At 43.2% G+C, this 17,251-nt stretch overlaps 1 protein-coding gene across 1 annotated transcript; it reads left to right on the top strand.

Moving 5' to 3' along the window:
• Nucleotides 1-309: 309 nt before the first annotated feature.
• On the top strand, nt 310-12,492 carry KCNJ2 (potassium inwardly rectifying channel subfamily J member 2). Its single transcript, XM_081180921.1, has 2 exons — nt 310-655; nt 6,875-12,492. The coding sequence occupies exon 2, from the start codon at nt 7,090-7,092 to the stop codon at nt 8,365-8,367; it is 1,278 nt and encodes a 425-aa protein (XP_081037047.1). The 5' UTR covers nt 310-655; nt 6,875-7,089; the 3' UTR covers nt 8,368-12,492.
• The last annotated feature ends 4,759 nt before the right edge of the window (nt 12,493-17,251 follow it).

The following is a 17,251-nucleotide window of genomic DNA, read 5'->3' as shown; positions in this document are numbered from 1 at the left end:
TCTCCACTGAAGCATCCACGGTAGAAGTCCCCTCTCGGCCTCTCCCACGTCCCGCCACGCGTCCATCCACCGCCACCGGCCGCTCCACGGCTCCTCCCGCAGGGCCAGAAATGCTCCGAGGGCGCAGCGGGACAATCCCTCTCCCTACCAGCCAGCTACCCCTTTCCCACCCGCCCCGTAGTAAGCAAACCGGGGCTGGAACGCGCACTTCCCCCAGGGTCGGTCCTCCTGCAACCCCTTTCCCACCCACCCGCGTTTCAATTCCCTCCGAGCCGCAGCAGGACTCCGGAGCTGCTGGACGAGGAGCTGGGCGCAAGCGGATGGCAGTCCCGGGGAGCACCTCCGTCGCCTCCGCTCCCCTCTCTCCTACTGCCTGAGCGGAGCTGCGGCCCCGGAGCCCCAGGCGCTCCCGGCCCCGCCCCCCGGCGCTCATTGGTCCGAGGAAGCCCCCGTGGGCGGAGACTGGCGAGCCGGTATTAAAAATCACATGGGCAGCGCTCAAAAGAGAGGCAGTAGCTTATTCCGTTGTATCACTTGCCAGCGGCAGGCTGAGGCTAGGGAGAGCTTGGGGATGGTTTTCCTTTTTTTGCTCACCTCTGGATCTAACACCCTTTTTAACAATATAATTTTTGCCTAGCTTAAAATCCACCGACAGGTAAGGAAGCCTTTCTCTTTCTCTCTCTTTTTTGACCTTCGGGAAGCGGGGTGGCTTGGAACCTCTCAGTCGAGAGGAATATTGCGAACTGTTGCTCTTTTGAGTCAGAATGTAACCCTATAGCCCCCACAGATCGATAGGCTTGAGGGTCTTGAAAGAAAGAAGTAAGAAATGGTTTGTTGCTTGCTTGCAGCAGGGAGATTTCCCCGGGGGTCGAAAAATGGAAACATTTTATAAACTTGCTTTCAGGTACCAGATTCAGTAGCTGCTAAAATTGTTGCAGGTAGATTTGTCTGCAATTGCTGGCGGTTCTTCTGTGCTCTTAACTTTCACTGCATCTAATTGCCTTTGCAATGGACTGTTTTGGATGGAGTTTAGCAGAAAAAAATGCTGCCAGCTCTGCTGAGCTCTGGATTATTTTTGCTATTTCCTTTTTTTGCCTCTGGTTTGCAACTATGCTGTGACTCAGGAATAGGTCACAGCATCAAGACCTCTTAGGTCCTCCTGAAGCTCTGAAACATATTTCAAAACAGCTTAAAATACCACATGTCGACCTTTCCCCAAGATGCTCCGAAGCAACTTGTGGATTGTTTGCACCCCACCCCTCTTATTTTATTTTATTTTTTAAAAAAAAATCTTGGTATTATTCCATGCCAAAAGCAGGCATCGAAAGAAAAGATCAGCATGTCTTACGTTTGGAGAGAGATTGCATCACTTTAGCTTGATTCATCAGGGTTCCCCCCTCCCCGGGCAAAATATAAGAAATAAATAAAGAACAAATCATTTTGGCTCTGCTGTAGCCTGTTACAGACGTTGCCATCTGAAAATAGTTTGTGCTATAGCAGGAATGTTTAGAGCTTGAAGCAGCTTCTGCAGCTGAAAAAACTATTGTGAGGAAAACCTCTTCCTTATCACTCTGCTCCCCCCTCCCAATACTTCCGCTTCCCAGATTCTTTCCTTCTCTCACTGTGCAAAATTTCTGTAGTCTGCCCCTTACCTTTTTTCCTGCATTCCTTTCTTTTTCCATCTTAAGCAGCTTGCCAACGACCCCCCCCCCCTTGGTGATGACTCTGGTCATTTGTTGTTAGTTTGTCATCATCTAGAAATATCTTGCCATCTTCTCCAAACAAGCAGGATCTGGGATCAAAAGGCTCTCAGCCTTCCCCCTTTCCCCTCACACACTTCCTTCTACTAACTTTCTTCTTGTTGTTGGCATTGTTGTTTAAAACCACCCTCATTGTTTTGGTCCTCTGTCTCAGTGAGGTATTGGAGGGGCAGTCCTGTGCATTGTGGTGCCTTAACAATAAAAAATGTAAAAATTAAGCTGAGAATATTAATAGACTGCCAGTAAGGGGAAGGCAGAATAGACTCCTGAACCACTTGAAGAGGAGGGCATTGCTCTGATTATTGATTTGAGCTCTAGCTCACAGCCATTCTGTTTACTCAGGGCACAGGAAGGTAGTAGTTAGGTTCACTTAGCAACATGTGCCTTGAACAGCCTCAGCAGAGGTGTGCAGCGACAACTGGGGAATAACTGCTGCTTGCTCATTAACTATTTCTCTCCCCCTGTTCGCTCAACCCTGAGCAGCCTGAGAGTGCTGATTTTTTTTTTCTTTTTAAGAATGCTTCTCACCTATTTCATCATTGCAATTTTCAAACAAGCGTGAATGTGTTTAAATTCAGAAGGCTGCTTGTGCTCCAAAGCTTCCTCCCAGACACAGTTTGCTCAGATTCAGAGCCCATTATTTGGGGTGGAAGTAGGGGGGAAATCCCCCGACTCTCTCCATCTGTCAACACATACATGCAGAAACACATCTACAGAGGCAGTGGGGAGTAAATGTAATGCATTGAACTTATTTATGGGGTATGTTCAGGTTGCATGAGGCTAGCTCAATACAGTGGTGCCTCGGGTTACAGACACTTCAGGTTACGGAATGCTTCAGGTTACAGACTCCGCTAATCCAGAAACAGTGCCTCGGGTTAAGAACGTTGCTCAGGATGAGAACAGAAATTGCACAGCGGTGGCAGCGGGAGGCCCCCTTAGCTAAAGTGGTACCTCAGGTTAAGAACGAATTAAGTTATTAACCCGAGTTACTACTGTATACAGCAGTGGTTTAATAACCTTAGCAGTGGCATTGGAATTGAAGCTTCATTCTGAAAGATTCTGATCCCAATTCTATTTAGGGTTTTGGAGGAGCCAGCTCTGGAGTTCTCTAACATGTGGGTTCACAGTCAGCTTACTTCCCTCCCCCCTCTTTTCTTCAAGTAGAGTGTGGGAAGACTGCTGGTAGGCAGGAGAAGTAGCAACAGCTTGGAAGGGGAGAAAAGCCTGCAGACTTTTACCCACCTCTCAGTACTGTGAACTTGTTGTATAGGAATAGAGCAGGTGTTGGTAACATGGGTTTGGTAAATTGTGGCTAGGAGAAGAAAGTGCACCGTCAGAAATGATGTTGGGCATTCTCTTCGGACAGTGAGTGGTGTCTTCATTTCCGAAGGAAGGTGTGTGTGTGCGTGCGTGTGTTGGACAGCTGAAAGGGAGGGAGAGTTCAGAATTTTCTGAGACTTTGCCACTACCCTATTAATGCTGGGGCTATATGCTCATAAAGCATTCCACAGGGCCTGATCCCTGTCCTGTCCAAATTCTACATCTGTGCTGTAGGTCTGCTGCTGCTGTATCAGTTCTGTTGTCTCTGTGGTTCCCACAAAATTCATGTGTGCGTTAGATGCTTGCACTGTTCTTCTAAACATCCCCAGAACCTGATTCTGCTTGGATAAATAGCAGGAATTTTGCCATTCACTTTGTGGACATGAGATTTCTGCAACTACTAATGTTCCATTGTCAACCTTGTCTGGTGATTCATCGTGAAGGTTAACTTGTCCCTCTGCCTGCTCCCTGTTTGTATCCTAGTTACAGTGGGAGCAGAAGTGGGCAATTTGTGTTGTTAAAAGAGAGGGTGGTTATCCTATCCTATTTGTGTTGTTAAAAGAGAGGGTGGTTATTATCCTGTAATAAGTGTTGTGTGTGGTATGCCAAAGTTTTGTTGCATGATGAACTTCTAGTCTATAAACACTTGAAAGAGTTATAACCCCAGGCTCTTTGTTTAAGAATTATTTTAGCCAACCTGCACATAAAGGGTTTGCTTCCAGAGGCAGAGTGCCCGTAGTGGTGAAACTCTATTAGCTAATAATACCATGCAAATGTACAACATATGGAACAATTACTATTGCTGGTAGTGGAAATCTGCCAGTAATAGGTACTTGGTGCTATTTCTAGGGTTCTAATTTGAGCAGGCATTTCATAGGAAGCTGGTATTACGTTGGAGTGATGCTTGGAATTTGATCAAATGGCCAAAGGTCAAGGTAGTTTTCCAAAGTCTCATGTAGACCTTCTTTCAGTCTCTCTCTCTCTCTCCCCTCCCTTAAACTGGTTTGTTTTCCTCCTTTAAATCTGAGAAAAAGATCAGCCCAAACAGCATGCCTACAAATGTAATTTGAACATGGGCATGCAGCATGATGACAATAATAATAATAATAATAATAATAATAGGATGTGGTTTCTGACATGGAATAATCTGCAGACCAATAAAGCTATCTTTCAGTTAACTGTTTTCGTTTGTGTATAAACAGAAACCTGATTCTTTCTTAAACTGATATTCTAGACTACGTTTATACATCAACAGTAAAATAGTGCAAATTGAACACTGAAAGTAGTTTTGCCTAAGGGGTTAGATATTGGCTGAGCTATTGTTTAACTAAAAAACAAAACATTAGTTGCTGGAAAAATTGAACTTTTGCCTTGCAAACGAATGATCAGACAGGTATAAATTAACTAGAAAACTAGTGCACATTTGAATAACCCTTGATTGTTGAAAGCTGCCAAAATACGTAGCATAATAATAAGTTTGACTAATTTCAAGAAGATGTCACCCATTACATACTGCATTCAGCACTCAGGGACAGATCTATCCTACATCTAGCCTAGACTTTCCATCTGTAATTATTATCGGAAGATCTGCTTTCTGTTATCTGGGAAAGTACCTAACATATAAGGTTACCTTATGCAGCTGTGACCTGGAGAATTAGACAAAAGTTTATATAGCATCATCTGGAGCCATGCTTTGAGAGTCACTTGACCTATGAAAAATCTTCTATATTTGAATTGCTATTCTAGACTTTTAAGTGTTATATGATGTTTGTTTGAGTTTGAAATTTTGCTGTGGGATGACCTGTGGTTTTGACCCACTGAGGATGTGCATCAAATTTCGTATGATGCAAAGCAAGTGCTCCTCTTCATTTTAAGAGTAAAATGTCAGCAAGACTACTGTTGTGTCACCTGCTGCATTTTAAATTGATCTTACGAGGAGTCACGAAAAGAAATGGAAACATCTCTACAGTTATAGTCCTAACCATTAGGGAGTAAGTCTGCAATCCTAGACCTACTTACCTGATCCCCATTTAATATGTTTTACTTCTGAGTAAACATGGTTAGGATTGTGAATCCAGTGGCCCATACTTCTGACTGAATATGCTTGAGGTGGTTAAGACTTCATGGCTGCAGTCTTATGCACACGTGCCTTACAGCAAGCCTCTTTTCAAATAAACAAGCAGCATTCTGGGTTAGATTTTTTTAAAAAAAACAAACCCCAGCAGCAAACAAACACATAGGGACATGAGCCAGTCCTGACTATATGGCAGCTCCTTCACATAGCAAATTCACAAAGTTCCAACCACACTGTTCAGGCAGTTGAGCTGCAGAAATTTAGATGGCAGCAAAATGGATGGATGCAACAAAAGAGATCTAGACAAGGAAGCAGGCTTTGAAATGCATAGGCAGATTAGCATCCGATTGGCTGCGTGGGATAAGAACATGCATCATCATAGACATGACTAGTTGGGAATGAGTAGAGCAGGATCAGGGCCATTGTTTCACTACTATATTAAATGCCCTTGGAAATTGCATACATGTTGAATGTTGGTCTGTATATTTTGGTTCGGCCATATTTTGATTTAGGTCCCAACCTGTGCTTACTTAATTTATTAGTTAAAACAAAACAAAACAAAACAAAACAAAACACAAGCACCATACTGATCTCCCGCAATAAAGGTGAACCTGGATCTCACTCACAGTTCCATGAGGTTCGTTTCTGTATATCTGCTCTACTACTATCTTGCAACGATCACTATGTCAATGTCTAGCATCAAGCTGCTTTAGATTCACTAGCAACATATGGCTTTGCGGACTGAATTCTGAAAAAAAATGAAAACAAAATTCAGTGCTTAGTTTCCAATCAGCTTTCATTTAATAAGAGGAGGGATGTCAAATACTGCAAAAGGGTAAACTTGGATTGGATTCAAATGCATTATAGAAATATCGAGTTGGAAGAGACCTCAAGGGTCAGATAGGCCCTGCAATGCACGCAGTTCCCTATCCAATATTGAAACCATACCGGACCCTGCTTAGCTTTGCAAATGTGCTAGCAGTTTTATTGCTGCACCACTATCTTATGTTAAAACTGGTATAAATCACATCAATGATTCTCAGATCTAGGAATCTCAAAATGGATGGCTTAAAACTAATCAACAAGATACCAGGCTATTGGCAATCCAGACTGGTGGCAGTGTAATACTAGAGTTTAAAGTGAGTCCCCTTTATACCCTTAAGAAAGGTTTTATGCAGCCAGAGACCAGAATTGGACAAGTGAGCCCCAATAGCAAAATGCTGGACAGTTTAAGGAGTGTTACCTTGTTTCCTTAATTTTGCAGAGTAACTAAATGAGACACTCCCTGACCCTGGCAAAAAATGTGTTTCTGCTCATTGCATACTGTGTTAGATTAAATTCATTATACCATCTTTGGCTGAAGTTGTCATCCTATATCGGCCGAATCTACTGGGATCGCTCAGTCGGTAGAGCATGAGTCTCATAATCTCACGTTGGGCGAAACATTCCTTCGTTGCAGGGGGTTGGACTAGTTGACCCTCATGGTACCTTGCTATGCTATGATTCTGCATATAAAAACTCGAGCTATTAGGTGATGCTTTCTTTTAAGATTAGCTGTGTGATTTCCCGTGGCTATGCTGAGTTGCCACTGAACAAGATGATGTCCTCTGGAACGAACGAAGCTGGGAGCGGGATCCGTACAAGATCACATGGGGGCAGAAAAATAGAAATGCGATCCCAACAATTGCTGACACAACTTTCTCTCTCTCTTTTATGACAGGCCATGTCTCCTTGTGGCAGATGATTGGCTGCTAAGTTGGCCGCGACGATCGGAAGGCTCCTTGGCGCAGTCAAGGTCTGACAGAGGCCCCGGCTTCTCTCTCTTTTTCCTCTGAGTGTGTTCCCCGAGAGCATTCAAAACTGTTTCTCCAAAGGGTTCTGCAGAAACTCAGACTGTTTTCTAAAGCAGAAGCACCACAGTCCACAGCGGAAGCGATGGGCAGCGTGCGAACCAACCGCTACAGCATAGTTTCCTCGGAAGAGGACGGCATGAAGCTGGCCACCATGGCTGTTGCCAATGGATTTGGGAATGGCAAGAGCAAGGTACACACCAGGCAGCAGTGCAGGAGCCGGTTCGTCAAGAAAGATGGCCACTGCAACGTTCAGTTCATAAACGTGGGAGAGAAAGGACAGCGGTACCTAGCAGACATCTTTACCACCTGCGTAGACATCCGCTGGAGGTGGATGTTGCTCATCTTCTGCCTGGCTTTCATCCTCTCCTGGCTGTTTTTTGGTTGTGTGTTTTGGTTGATTGCCTTATTGCACGGGGACCTCGATAAAAAGGAAGGACTCTGTGTCTCTGAAGTTCGCAGCTTCACTGCGGCCTTCCTTTTCTCCATTGAAACGCAGACGACGATTGGCTACGGCTTTAGGTGCGTCACGGACGAGTGTCCCATTGCAGTCTTTATGGTGGTTTTCCAGTCGATAGTCGGCTGCATCATTGATGCCTTCATCATTGGTGCTGTGATGGCTAAGATGGCCAAGCCGAAGAAGAGGAACGAAACTCTCATCTTCAGCGACAATGCGGTGATAGCTATGAGGGACGGAAAGCTGTGCTTGATGTGGCGGGTTGGGAATCTACGCAAAAGCCACTTGGTGGAAGCTCACGTGAGAGCCCAGCTCCTCAAATCCCGAATCACCACTGAAGGAGAATACATCCCGCTAGACCAAATTGACATCAACGTCGGGTTTGACAGCGGGATAGACCGCATATTTTTGGTGTCGCCTATTACAATTGTCCACGAAATAGATGAAGAGAGCCCACTGTATGACTTAAGTAAGCAAGATCTGGACAACACAGACTTTGAAATTGTAGTAATATTAGAAGGCATGGTGGAAGCTACTGCCATGACTACCCAGTGCCGTAGCTCCTATCTGGCAAACGAAATCCTCTGGGGCCACCGTTATGAGCCTGTACTGTTTGAAGAGAAGAACTACTACAAAGTGGATTATTCTAGGTTCCACAAAACGTACGAAGTGCCGAACACACCCCTCTGTAGTGCCAGAGACTTAGCAGAAAAGAAATACATCCTCTCTAATGCAAACTCATTTTGCTACGAGAACGAAGTAGCCCTCACGGGCAAAGAGGAAGAAGATAGTGACAATGGAGTGCCCGAGAGCACGAGTACAGACACACAGCCAGAGATGGAGCCCCACAGCCAAGCTGGTGTCCCCCTAGAGCCTAGGCCTTTAAGGCGGGAATCTGAAATATGACTGATGGAAATGTTTTCTGCTCTGGTTAAAATATATCTGTCAATAACGGGCAGGCTACATGCAGGAGTGGCCGCAAACAGTTTTTCAGATGACGGTACTGTCAAACAGAGATAGGCATGCAGGCCAAAAAGTCCTGCTAGGCTGGTTTTCAAAACGCTGTCTTCATGGGAGGTACAGCAAAAGCGTGAATTGGAACATGAAGCACTATGTCTGTGCTTGACTAGAAAGCACATATATGTTGTAGAATAAATTATGTATATATATTTTTTACAAAACTTGAACTTGCAGGCAAGCTTTGGTTGAGTGGTATTGTTTGTCGTCTATTTTTCTCTCTCTGTCTCCCAAAATGCTTCTCCCTTGGGAACAAGAATGTTTTTAATGGCATAACAAAGGCAAGAGACGGCCTTACTATTTTTTTAATGTTGCTGCTAACTACATGAACACAAATTGTAATTATTTTTTGTCGCAGTGTAGTATTTGTTTTTTTTCCTTTTATATATCCTTTTTTTAAAAAAACAACAACAAAAACGCAAAACAAAAACAGAAAAGGGGGAAATTCTCAGTGTTGAACTTGTTAGTTTCAAAGCACTCTGTCAGACAAAGTGACTGGTGATGCTAAGGAATCTGAACTTTTGATGAGGCCAGTAGATTGGTGGCTAGAATCAATTTCTCTTCGTACTATCCAGTTACATAAGAAGTATTATGTAACACAATGCCATGCAGTAGCCTACAGCAAGATATATATTTTTTAATTTGTGTTTGGGAATGGAATGGGAGTCACCCCCCAAAAAAAAATCCAAAATGTGTTTTGATTTCAAAGCTACCTAAGTGAATACCAAAGAGAAAAAATGCACACATTTGCACAGCTTTTTACTTAAACAGAGCAGGTTGCTTTCAGACTATCTTTCTTCCCCAAAGGTCCTTATGCATGTAGTATTTTTTTTTAAAAAATGCACCTTATTCTAAAACAAAAGACTCCTTTTTTTGCCCCACCCTTTTCTGGGCAAATAAACTTCTGATTTTAAAGAGGAGAGGAGAAGAAACTGAGTGAAAGGGAGCAAACATATGTTATTCCCTGTTTGCAAAACAGCAAGACTGTGGCAGAAAGTCAACTAGGAAGTCATGCATTCCAGACCAGTTTTTAGAACACAGAACCCTGTTAGAAGTGGAGCAGGATTTTGCAGGGACTGCAATCCTAGAGGCAGCTGGGGAAAAGCCCTATTAGTATGTCTTACTTCTGAGTGGACATGTATAGGATTGTATTGTGAGCCATCAAACGGAACCAAGGCCATAGTTACGATCCATTTGACGTTTAATCCAGCTTTGTTACACGTTGGCAAAACCATCGTTTCAGCCATAGAGATAGACTTGACCATACGCAGTAGGCTGCCATGAACAAAGCAACAGACTGCTCCCAGGAGATAGGAAACTGACGTGGAATAATCTGATGCAAGGAGATCAGTGGTTTTGTTTTCGATGGGACAGCTTCTCCTTGCCAGGGTGATGGGGGGGGGAAGTATGCTAAAATTTTTCTAGATTGTTTGTCAGGGGGCTGGGGGTGGGCAGGTGAGTTTGAAGGGAACAATACTGTAAAAGAGTTCCCTCTTTTTGTTTTCCGACGACTTGAGAAAGCCACGATGGGATGATCGACAGACATAGCAATATATCTTCACCGAAATCTTTAAACAGCTATTGCGACCGACTGCTGAACCGTGGCTTTAATGGCATTTGGGGGCCCCTTGCCAAGAATGCTTTAAAAATTCTCCCTGCCTCGTAAGATCAAGTGTACCGTTTCAGTGGCACCCATAGGTTATAGACGTACGAGCCCTACCAGCAGGTGGAAGAAGAAGGTGATAACTGAGGGAATAAACCTTAAATTCTTTTACAGTATTGGATCTCCCTGTATGCCATTAAAAAATAGCTTGTTCTGGGTCTAATGCTGTTCCTAATAATCATCTGCGAAGCTTTCCGGGCCACAGTTGCCATGTCAGAAGGAGACAAATTCAGTAATGTGGCATTTCCCAGCTAGAATGAACTTTGCAGAGTTGGTGGGTTCGAAACTGCAGAAATTGGAGATGGTGTTATATAGGCAGGTTTGTTTGTTTTTCCTCTTAAGTCAGATATTGTTTATGTACCATGAACTGAGGCTAATTCTGAAGAGTGAAAAAAGGAGGTTGGGGGGGGCACAGTACTAAATATGCATGGCAACCTGACTGGAGTCTCTGGGTCAGGGAAACAATGAAAGCAATTGAACATGACTCGTGCTGCTATTGTGATATATTTTGCAAAGGAAAATAAAGAGCAAACCAAAGAGTATTTAGTGACATGTCAAACAAAGAAGGGAGGAAACTACTCCAAAATGCACAAAGTTCCCACTTGCAAGATTTGAGACATTAAAGGGAAAGGTGGGTTGAAAAAGTGTTGAATATATTTGTTTTAAAAACAAACACACAGAGAAAGGGATTTTGTTTTTTTTCCCTTAAAAAAAATCAAATCTAATATTTCTTTTCTTTTCCTGGTGCAGAGTTGATTTTTCTTTTCCTGAGAAGCAGGGTTTTGTGTTTTCAGAATTTTTTTTAACGAAAATGTACATTTTTTAAAAATAAAGTTTATCAAGTATTTTCATATTTAAAGCCAAATGTAAATAGAGAAGTCCATTGAAAAAGAAAAACGATAGGAGAAAAGGCCAAGATGGCATCAGTTAGAACCTATGATGCTACAGGTTAGCATGGTTTTTAGCAAATAATTGCAAGCCTTATGGGATTTCTAATGCTATGAGTTATTTTTTTGTTATTTATTTAGGCATGGATGTTTAACTTGATTGTGTTTGTCCTTGCTATTGGCTTTTTTCTTTCCTTTTTACTTGCATTCAGATCGCTACAGACTTGATGAGAGTGGTTAATCTATTGCACTCTTTGTCGGGGGTATGTTTCTCTTCCTCAAATAACCCTTTGTCTTTACCTGTTTGCTTCTGCATGTGAAAAACACACACTAAAACGAAACCTTCCTTTATGTATATATCATGGTACCTACTGGCCCTTAATTGTCCTCATGATGTTCTTTTTTAACAAACAAACAAGCAAGCAAGCTCAACATGCCTTGGGAGGCTCAGCCTTAGGGTCCATGACCATTGTGAAGCTATCGAAAGATTATTTTTGAAGCAGCTGATCACAAGGGACAATTGTGCAAAGTGTTGAGCAAGTATAGATTTGTGGTGCAATAGCTCACCACTTACACCGATGGGAAATTTCCCCACTGACATCACTGGAATGTAGACTGCATGCAGACCTGAGTCCTCAAGCCACAAATAAGAGCTTTGAGACAAGCAGTAATTTTCCTTTTCCCTAGAAATACTTGAATGGGGGTGGGGTGGGGTGCGCGGGTTCTCTTGTACGTAACTAACAGTGCAACCCTGAGCAGGTCTACTACTCAGAAGTAAGTTCCATTGATTCAACAGGGACTTACTTCCAAGGAAGTGGGCACACAGTATAGGGTTGCAGCCTTATTATCTCGCTCGTGCAACAAAGGCTATGGGTTGCTGTTGTTTCTCAACCGTGGCCTGGTGTGCAAGGTTTTAAAATGAATAAAAATGTGTGTATTCTTTGGGTACATGGTTCAGTCACAGATTCGCCCCCCCCCTTCATAACTATTCATTCTATGGCACATGCATTTGGCAAAGACAAAGGGTTCTGAATCTGATATTTTTGCTCTCTTATTTTTCCTCTCCTTTTATTTGTTGGGGTGGGGTTGCAAAGTAAAAACCGATAAGTACTGTAATGTCTTCTTTTTCTAAAAAACAAAACAAAACAAAAAACCCCAAAAACCTGGCTGCTGTTGTTGATCATTTTTAAGGTAGGAGAGTGCTGCGCAGTTGCCACCCCACAGGCAACTGGAGAGACCTCTCTCTTCTCGTAAATGGATTTTCTGTCCTGCAGCTGTTTGTAAGGTGAACAAAACCAACAGGCATTTGACAATCGTTCTCCTTTACTTATTTTCCTGTTTGCAGCCTTTTGTATCAAAGTCTTCCTAATGTACTGCACAAATCATGGACTGTACAAAATTTTTATATATATATTATGTCTTATTTTATTATTTCTTAAAAAAAAATAAAAGTATTCTTGCATATTTGACGCCGAATCTCTTTACAAGCAGCAACACAGCAGCTTGATTGCATAAGCATGCTCTGCCCGTCTGAGTGCAATGTGCAGCTAGCTACCCTCTTTTTGGATGTGTCCCAATCGCTGTAGCAGATTCTCAGCCTGTATGAGATTATGCATTCTAAGCCTGTATGGGATAATGATCAGGCCCCATCTCATTTATGACAACACGAACAGTGGGAATCTAGATTTGAGGCAGAGGGTATTTTGTGCAACAAAATTAATTTGCTCCTTATTTCTCTAGTAAGTGTCACTGTCAGGCCCACACAAGTGTGTGTGTGTGTGTGTGTGTGTGTGTGTGTGTGTGTGTACAGTGGTACCTCTGGTTACGAACTTAATTCGTTCCGGAGGTCTGTTCTTAACCTGAAACCATTCTTAACCTGAGGTACCACTTTAGTTAATGGGGCCTCCTGCTGCCACTGGTGTGCGATTTCTGTTCTCATCCTGAGGTAAAGTTCTCAACCCAAGGTACTACTTCCGGGTTAGCAGAGTCTGTAACCCGAAGTGTTTGTAACCCAAGGTGTTTGTAACCCGAGGTACCACTGTGTAAACTGAGGTACCACACACACACACACACACACAAGTGTGATCTTAGTGTCATCTTTTTAAAAGTGGACTCCTTTACAGTTGAAGCGTCGCTGTGTTTGTGAACAAAAACCTTACTCAGCTTTGCATATTAAATGTTCAGAAGCCTGATTGAAACCTGATGGGTGGTATCCAATTTTTACCATATGCTGAGTAGGGCCATTGAAACTGATAGGCTCAGATTAATCCCACTGATTTCAATGGGTCTACTACTCTGAGTTTCCCTTAACTGAACACCAACCTATCCTACTAGTAGTCTGCCTCTTCCTCTCCAGTGCAGGGGAACATTTTATATAGATAACATTTCAAAGTTGCAACCCTTCCCTCTGCTGATGTGACACTAGTGAAACATTAGGCCCTCTCCCATTGGCTACTACCATGAGCTGCAATTCCTCTTCCCATCAGATAGGATGCTGCCTCTTCTAACATGATGCTCTTTTAATCTGAAAATGCCACAGTTGGGAGGTCATAGAATTGTAGTCCAAGCTCCTGCAATGTGGGAATATTCAGCTATCCCATACTGCAGAGGTTTTCAACCATTCTGAGTCCATGGCTCTTGTCTTGACCAACTACATTCTTTCTGTGGCACCCCTGTGGGGCTCAGGAGCCCAGTTACGTCACCCCTTGCCTGCGGAGCTGGCAGCCTCTTGCCCTTTTTCGAACACCCTCCCTTTTGGAGTGTTCCCTCAACCCTCTTCTTCTCTTTCCTTGGGGAGTCTTCTGGGCAGCTGCTGCCACCACCCCTGGTCTCTTAGCTGCCCCAAAGAGAAGTGCCTTCTCACATTGTCCCACAGGGGCCTGGGACCAATCCTGTCCATTCCCAACAGCAAGGGCTGGCAGACTTGCTTGCTTACTCCAAGGCTGCTTCAGCTCCTGACAACCGGTACCCCCTGAGCAGTCCCATTCACCTGGGGAACATGTAGCTAAGCTGCTTCAACAAACAGCTGTGAAAGCCTTTGGGAGGCAGAGACATAAGAGGGCATCAGAGGAGGGAGGGAAGGAAAGAGGGACAGAGGCCAGCATTGCCCATGGCACCCCTGACCATCATTCAAGGCACTGACCATCATTCAAAAACCACTACCATATAAGGATCAAACCAGCAACGTTGTCATTATCAACTCCATGCCCCAACCAACTGATGATTCCAGGGCATAGGGCAGTTACCTGTAGGAGCTGTTCACATGCAACCCTATTCAATTCTCACCTGCCCATCCATACTTTCAATATCTGATAACCCAGCCCCACTTCCATACAAATTTCAGAGAGGAAATTGACCATTTGGCTGTTTACATGGAGTTCTCAGTGAAAGACGGTGTTTGATATACTAGTAGCGTGAGTATAAGCAAATTCAGTATTTATGAATGCCCAGTGGCATTTTGGTTCCAAGATCTCTCCTAGTACTGATCTAGTGTGGCATAGAAACTATGTCCCTGTGGTTCAGATCTTTCCTCTGCCACAAAGGCAATTCTCCCTCCATCTCCCAGTCTCAGGCACTAAGTGTATTATGATAATAAGAGTGATCTTATAGGGCTGGGTTCCATAGTGCATTGTCTAAGCTAGTATTATTAGATGCAGACAACCATAGCACTTTCAGTAGTGGAGGCTGTTGCCCATAGAACTAGCTGGAGCCAATGATAGCCAGAGCCAAGTAATTCTAGTTTTGCCCCCATCCTTCTCCCTGCTGAGTTCTACAAGGGCAATGCTGAGACTAAGATGGAGGAAGTTGACAGCCTGTGAGACCTCCTGGGCTGGTTGTAAGAAAAATGGCAGACAGGTCGGGCAGACTGCTAATGGCAGACTGTGGTTGCTGCCTCATTTGCCACGTCCAACAGGTAGATCTACCTGGCTTCCTTCAAAAAGCTCAATAACTTTGCCTTTCCTAAAAAAGCTCAGCAACTTGTGCTTCCATCAGATTAAGGTCCACTATTTGACTGCGGATTCAGAACTCTAAACTGTGTTTTATATGATCGACGTTTTATTATGCTCTGTGTCTATCATCGCAATGCTCATTCAAATCATTCACTTCATTCAATCATTTTTTAGACTGTGAGTAGATTGCAGATGGTATGGTAGAGTGGCAGAACACACCTAACCTGAGAGCTGAGTTACTGTTGCTTACCAGGGAGGAGATGGGGAGGGAGGTGGCATCGAGGTTGGCGTGATGGCAGACCTTCCGGCAAGCATGCCAGATTGCCTCTGCCATTGTGTCTGCACCATGCTGACCTTCCTGCTGCCTTGCCCCTCTCCATAAGCAACAGCAACTCAGGTCTCAGGAGGTCAGGTGAGCGCTTCAGATCCTCCAATCTGTCTGCTACTGTTTACAAATATACTCTTAAAGATCTATACTAATGCCTTTCTGGTGCTGTGCCATAGTCAGAGGTCCATATTAACGAGATTTGCAGCAGATTCCCTCACCAACCAATACACGCATTCTAAGGAAAGGCCCTCAGGCATATTTCATGAACTCAAATTTGCATGCAAAAACTCAACTTTGATATTCTTCCAATTATTGATGTTGAGGGGGTGGGGGAATGGAGGTGTCAAAGTATAATTAGCAAGCTAATGCTTAACCATATTGCTTCTAGCATCAATCTGACTTAAGATTCAGTTGTTGAATGCTATCCCTTAGCAGGATTAACTGAACAGGAAAAGCCAGAGCTCAGACCTTTGCAAGGAATTTCAGATCTTAAATTCACATGGTATTTTGCTTCATTATCCATGCGTTAATCAGGTAAACAACTCAAATATACTACATTTCCCCCCAAAGACGTTTTGGTATATTTTAAAAAAAGCTATAAAATAGAATAATGCATTGCAGCTATGAATTGGACTTAATAGGGAGTCAGCTGCAAAAAACAAAACCACAAAATGAAACACTTTGGTGAATAAATGCTTTTACTACTCTGATCTATCATGAACATATTATCACAACATCCCTTCTTTTGCAGAGGAGTTTTTCCTGTGGGAGAAAATCTCTAGTGGTTGTAATTTATCTCCATGCCAAATAAGAGTGCTTACCTCATTGGTAGTCTTGCATTAACTGAAGTGGCTTATGTTTGCCCTACATATTCTTTATTTATTCTTTATATTTATTAGCTGGCTCATAAACTTATTTCTCTAGATGATGCCCAATGTTCACACAGAGATATTTGTTAGCTCCAGGCAGATGCATATTCATATATTGTGCCCAAACAAGGTATCAAATACACCAACAGCAATCTCTTACAGCAATAAAATAACCCACAAAAAGTCATAATGCATAAGAGGCTGGATGCACATAGCACCCCCAGAATATGACCTTGAAACCCAAAAATCTAATAATATGCAGCACACATCCTTCCTTCTCAATTTAGTTTTCTGCAGTGTGTTTCTACAATACATATCTGGCATTGGAATATGTGGAGAACAACAAACCATGAACCATAGTTTAGACATAAAAACAAGGCAGGCTATCACTCGACCCTTTCTCAGAGTGGCAAGAATAGAGGAGGAACAGATTGGGTACTTTTGAGCAGTATGCAACTTGCATGCTGCTCATTCAGTTTAAACCATATTTTATGTTAACTGTGGTTTGATGTATGAACCAGCTCCCCATCCCTGTATGGCTTGAGTGGCTGCAGTGTAGCACATATAGACTGCAGTGTAGACAGAAGAATGACTAGACTTCAGTTGTTTTTCTTTTGATTGGTCAGCATAAGAATGCAGGAATGCAGATCATAAAGTAGCAATTATTCATATCGCAGTGACTGATCAACGAAAAGTTAAGTTGGTTTCTTCAGGAAGGAAGTAAACTTTTCCAGCTTTTTGATGTGCAAGCAATGTAACTTGAATTAGACCCAAATACATATGCTGTGTATTTCAACGAATAGGAGAAACCTATTGAAAATGGAATCCACAGCTTTGCCCCCATTTCTGTTCTATGCGGCTTGCACAGTCTGGGCGATAGTCCTTCTCTAAGACACTTTGTAAAATGACAGCATCTCTAAACTGCATTTTCCCCATTAGTAAAAGGGGAAAGAATGCTGTAATGAAGTCATGCTTCCAGGGAACTCCGTTGGTATTACAGGAGCTATTCATGTCACAGCCAGCTGTGACTTCTCGGGGGAGATTTGAGATGAAGTGAGCTGTGATCAGTGGTGAGC

Source organism: Podarcis bocagei, assembly GCF_964188305.1.
Source record: "Podarcis bocagei genome assembly, chromosome: 2".
NCBI lineage: Eukaryota > Metazoa > Chordata > Lepidosauria > Squamata > Lacertidae > Podarcis > Podarcis bocagei.
Note: the sequence above shows the minus strand (reverse complement) of the source record. Positions and strands in the feature narration are given on the sequence as shown.